We start from the raw sequence: 6,000 nt of genomic DNA, 5'->3' as shown, positions 1-6,000 counted from the left end.
TAAATACATTTTCTTTAATTTTGTTTAAAGCAATAAATATTTACATAAATACTTAAATAAATGCAAACTTACGCTACATAAAAAATTGTAAATTGAAATGAGATCTTAATGTAAAATGTAATAATTATTTAGTTCAATTTCTCCAATGGTTTCCTTAATATGATAATTGCTATTCCATAAATATTACCTTCAGTATTACATCATCAGAAATGCAGTCATGAATGTGTGTGCAGGTGTGCATGTGTATGAGCGTGAGCGGTGTGTATGTGCATGAGCGCGTATTCTTGGCTTAATGAGGGTCCATCTGCCTTTCAAGAATTACATTTAAAGATTTCTATAGGCAATCACACAAAGAGAAAGACTGAAAATAGTTATATGTGCCCAATCAGACAATAAATAGCTCCTTTTTTTACAATATTTACCTCCCTTGCCAAAGTGGCAGCCATTTTTTTTGGGGGGGGGGGGGGAGGGTCAATATTCTTTATAATACAATTGACAAAATATTTAAAAAAATCAATATACACAGCCAATTTATGTGCATTGCGTCAAATTGTTTTAAACATATGCAGCTCAATATTATCATAGCACCAATATGTAAAAGATTTTATGAGTTTTCATATAGATGATAGAATTATGAGAGATTTTTATCTAATCTGAACCACAAGATAAATTACGAATGACCCCCAAAATGGTGACCAAAGGAGGTAAATATTGCATTGTAAAAAGTATATTCAGAGCTATATCTGATGATTTCAGCATGTACAATTACTGGAAATATACAAATAATTCATGAAATGCTCATGTATTCATGATTTGTGTAACATTTTGAATGTTTCACAACAAATATGACTCAATATACTCTTTTCATCACCCTAGCCTGACACTTATTGAGTATGAGTTATCTTTGGTTATTTTGATATAATGACAAAAGTAATTCTTTTATGGGGGGAGGGGGAGAAAGACGTCAGATGCCCCCTCTGTGCATTATTTCAGGCGCGAACAGGCACCTGAGTAAAATCACTGGTGTTCCATAAGCTAATTGGATAGCTTCCTAACATGAAAGTAACAAAATTTCCATGTAAAAAAGGAGCATATGGCTATCTTTAGTCACTTGACTTGAACATTTTTTTGTTATTTAGCATACTTTCATAATGTTTTCTTAACATGCTTTTACAACCATTACCATGCTACTTATCTTAAACGAACTTGTTAATCTTTCAATCTTGATAAAACCAATTATCATTTTTAGGGAAAAAATTTAAAAATAAGTACCAACTTAATAGCAAACAGAGCAGATCATGATTAGGCAGCAGACGTTCAAGTCCCATGGGTAGAATAAGTAACAAGCAGGCTAACTGGTCATACATGATAGCATAATATAAACAAAATAAAAAACATGTTCAAATCTTCACATTACCATGTGCCAAGATTAAAAGTGAAATTAATCTGGCTTGATACTTTTGGTTTCAGTTATGTGAAGTTTCACATATCAAACCTTGTCAAAGTAACAAGAGTTCTGACCTGACCTGAGAAAAGCAAAATAATTTGCTGTAACTCATTACCATGCTGGAAATGAGAGTAGTTTCCCTTTACCACCAGTTTAACCCCATGCCTGCTTTTATATCCCTCCAGTCTGACCAGGCTCTATATTGTTGACTAAATTTATATCTTGATATCTTCAAATTGCTAAGAACAGTTTAAAACTGTAAGCAGTGCAAATCCATTTATAGAATTCAGAAAGGAAAGGAAAAATCTCCATATTACCAATTTACAATCCAAATTTCATCAATTTATTAAAAAATTTATTTAGTTACTTGTTACTCTAAATTAAACCATTTTTCAAATTCAACCTAGTTTTGACAACTTTTGTTATTATAATTACTATAATAAAGAAATATGTCCCAAGGAAAACTGCATGACCTCTTTTAGAAAATAATGACATTGCCTAGGGCTGGTCCTCAATTTATACTTCTTCAAATGAAGTTTTACTTCAAAATCTTTTAGCTATGCTAAAAAAAAACATTTAAAAATTTATCACAAGAACAATATCTATCTATATAATATAAAGACCCTAGAAATTCTTGCTAATAGTTAAACTAAGACTTATTGTTTTGATCATCTTGCTTTAAACAGCAATTCCCTTCTATTATGAGTTTAAAACATTATTAACAATACTATCTACAAAAGGATTTCAATAACTGGTATAACCAATTTATTATGAAACTCTAATTCTTAATTGTGCTTGAATTTTTACATATATACACCACTCAATATTATTTCATAACAACAGGAAGTGAATTGCCCTCCTTTCATTTATCCTCCTGCAAGTCTTTTTGTTCCTGCTAGTAAATATTTCCTGCTTGTAAATAACTAAAACTTTAGTTTCTTCAGTATGTTATTAAACAGTAGAAATCTAATTTAATCAACTGAGTCCATGTCTGTATAACCTAAATCTTCCTCATCAGATGCTATAACAGTCACTTGTTCACCTTCAGTCACAGTCTTTTCTTCTCTGAAATCTGCTTCCACAAGCTCAATATCATCTTTACAAGTAGAATCTTCGGTATCCCTAGATGTGTCAATTACCAACCTTGCATGACCTTCCTCTTGTATGTTTCCGGGCAACTCTGACACCTCCTCAATTTCGGAACTCGCAGACTGGTATTCATCGTCATCCTCCACAGACTCACCGGAAACAACCGGAGGTGGAGGAACAAAGACCTCTCGCCGACGATAAAATAACAGATACGCCGCACGAGTCACAACATTTTTTTCATGACTCACTGTTGAAACCCGACTGTCATCGCAAAGTCTCCAGCCTATAAAAGTTTAATATATGAGAATGCATACATGAAATAATAATACTGTATAATATCTCTATTTTCATAACAAATTATGTGCTGTTTCTTTTTTGAAAAATGTTTGTTGGTTGCAAAACTGGTGGGATATCTGGCAATAAAAAATTCTCAGAAAAGATGAATATTTATAAAATCGAAAAACAATACATCATAATGTGGTGGTGGTTGTGGTCCATGCATCATTTCCATTTCTTTCAAGATATTTATATTTCAGATTAGATTCCAACCTAAAATATGACATTGGAAAAAAAAAATTTGGACACCATTAAAATAAAAAAAAACAACAGAATTTCAGCTCTGTTCACCAGACACATCTATCCAATATACAAACTGTTTCATGTAAAGGTTATTAAACATTTATCCATCAAATGTGATAAGATAGTTGACACTTTTATCAACAATTTAAATTCATTCAACAGGTACTTTTAACAGTTAATGTGTCATTTATCACATAATGAGAAACCAAGAGAAGGTCAAAATCAAATGAAAAACTGTCAGTATAACAAGATAATGACATTTATCTCACCATATTGACACATTCTTTAAATCAGCAAAATATTTTCACATCTATTGAGATGCATTATCATCATGACAAAACAAAAACAAACATAATGGGTTTGCGACCAGCATAGATCCAGACCAGCCTGTGCATTCTGATCAGGATCCATGCTGTTCGCTATCAGTTTCTCTACTTGTTATAGAGTTTGTAAGCGAACAGCATGCATCCTGATCAGACTGTGTGGATGCGCAGGCTGGTCTGGATCCATGCTGGTCGCAAACCCATTATGTTGGTTTTGTCATGACACGGCTCAAATATAGGTGATCAATCTTAAATTTCTATTTTTTGTTATTGAATGTCATACTTCTATCAGGTAAGTGGGAAATTACCTCACATAAAATAAAACTGTCCCTCATAAACACTCTCCTTTCCTATTAGATGGGCATACATTGTATATATAACTTTGGGTCTACTAAAATATAGGATCAAATAAAGGAATTTTTTGTTGGAACTAAAAAATATAGGAATTTTCACTGCTAAATAGAAATACTGCACAATACGTCATCTAACTTACCGACTTCACTAGTTACACCAGGTGATAGATCTGCACATCTGACATGTGCTGTATAATGTCCGCCTAAAATACCCCCATGATGATTGACGACCCCATAAAGGTCATATATCGGTGGAGGTTCATTACTCGGTCGACTTCCCACATAGAACGCTGACAAGTCCAAACCTCTGTAATATTATACAACCATTAAAATAAACAACAGCATAGATAAACATGGAATCAACAAGAACAAAATTATGCATGTGATAAAAAAATACATGATAAAATATCTTTGAATGAAAAAATGAAAGAAAATCATCGAATCCTTAGTTATGCTGGATAACTTTCCTCTAATAAGAATAACAGTGCCTGGCAAGATTCCAACTCAAAACTGTAAGGGGCAAGTGATTCAGCTCGGACACCTTACCGTCTTGATCAAATTCGATGATTTTTTTTCTTCTCTTTTTTTTTCTTATGGTGTCTTCCCAGCTTTAGAAATGGAGGAAGACCTAAGATGCCATTCCATGCATTATTTCAGGCATTAACTGGCACCTGAGTAGAACCACCTATGTTCCGTAAGCTCGCTGGATAGCTTCCTCAAACAAGAAGGCCCATGAGTCCTAAAAGGGGCCAATCAAATTCATATGAGCAAACTTGATAAAAGACTACCCAAGAATGCTACAGACAAAGTTTGGTGATCATCCATCTATTAGTTCTGTAGAAGAAGATGTTTAAAGGTTTTTCTATTTTTTAGCTCTGCTGACCCCTAAATGGGGCCAATTGGAATGGCATGAGCATATAAATTCAAGTGTGATTGTCACAAGGATGCTACAGACCAAATTTGAAGTAAATCTGCCCAGTGGTTTAAGGGAAGAAGATGATTGTTGACGCATGACGAAAGCCGAAGCATCCCCCTTTGATACATTTAAGAACTCATTGCCACACATAATAACTAGTATATTATTATAAGCGCTTATCAAAAATGAGTTGTTTTTTTTGTTTTGTTTTTTGTTCAAAAAATTATTTCTCAACTCACCTTGTGGGAAACTCTACCATTTTATCTATCTTATCTCGCCATATAAAGTTGCGGAAAGAAAATCTCTTCAGCTGTATAATCAGAGTGTGTGGTAATTTCCACGTTGATAACTGTTTTGTTGCCTCCCTATGCTCCTTACACTGGGGACAATACCTGTAATATATGATTTCAACTTTTATGTATAATATCAATTTATATATTTATAAATGAAATATTGAAAAATATTTATGAAATACAATGTGCTTTTTCATTTTCTGTATTTCCACTGCAGTGAAACATATTTATTATATTTTCACTGGTGTCATAGCAGACTACTTTCTTCTTTATTCTGCCAATACATAAAATTAAAGTAAATGACTTAAGAATTGTAAGGTCGAAAAAGTTTTTTAAAAGAGAGTGTATATAAACATAAAATTTGAGTTTTTTCTTTAAATACAAGATTTGTTTTCATCTTGTAATATGAAAATTATCATATTTCACTTGTGGCTCCTGCCACTTGCGAAATATTGATTTTCAAATCAATTGATGAAAATAAATCCTGTATTTAAAGAAAAAACTTTAATTTTCTGTCTATTATATACTTGAAACTTGAATATCTTGTACGCATTTACATTTTTTTTTCATAACTCAAAACAAATTGGGGAGAAAAAATGACTGTTTATACAATTTATTTCAACTATTGACAAAAAAAAACAAAAAAACTAAAAAGAAACCCCATGTTTTTATAGCTCAAAACAAAGACAAGAGGAGGAATTGACAATGACAATGACAAATGACAATGACAAATAGTTTATTGATTCAAGGCCTCTAGCCCAAAACAACATAAACATAGCAATACAATTTCATACAATGGAATATAGTACATTATATCATTATGTTAAACAAAATCTTTTTACTATCTAGTGGTGTTTATCATATTTATTCATGTTCTAACACATAATAATCTTTTTCTTTCTTCAAAGGCATGGAACACAAACTTTGCCAAATTTTCTATAATATTTTCAGCCTGACAACTCATTAAGATATTAAATTTATGAATATTAGGATTAACAAA

General features: G+C 32.1%; 1 protein-coding gene across 2 annotated transcripts in view; it reads right to left on the bottom strand.

The window, feature by feature from the left end:
• Window positions 1–461: 461 nt before the first annotated feature.
• LOC132738616 (ubiquitin carboxyl-terminal hydrolase 19-like) overlaps window positions 462–6,000 on the bottom strand; it is a 44,412-nt gene continuing 38,873 nt past the window's right edge. For both annotated transcript variants that reach the window (XM_060726170.1, XM_060726171.1), the window contains exons 24-26: window positions 4,947–5,099; window positions 3,932–4,098; window positions 462–2,819 (exon numbers count right to left, since the gene is read on the bottom strand). In XM_060726170.1, coding sequence (XP_060582153.1) covers window positions 2,419–2,819; window positions 3,932–4,098; window positions 4,947–5,099 — 721 coding nt within the window. In that variant the 3' untranslated portion in view covers window positions 462–2,418. The remainder of the gene's footprint in view (window positions 2,820–3,931; window positions 4,099–4,946; window positions 5,100–6,000) is intronic.

Source organism: Ruditapes philippinarum, unplaced genomic scaffold (genome assembly GCF_026571515.1).
Source record: "Ruditapes philippinarum isolate M1 unplaced genomic scaffold, ASM2657151v2 ctg2290_1_1_1_1, whole genome shotgun sequence".
NCBI classification, from domain to species: domain Eukaryota; kingdom Metazoa; phylum Mollusca; class Bivalvia; order Venerida; family Veneridae; genus Ruditapes; species Ruditapes philippinarum.
This window is presented reverse-complemented; position numbering and strand designations above follow the sequence as displayed.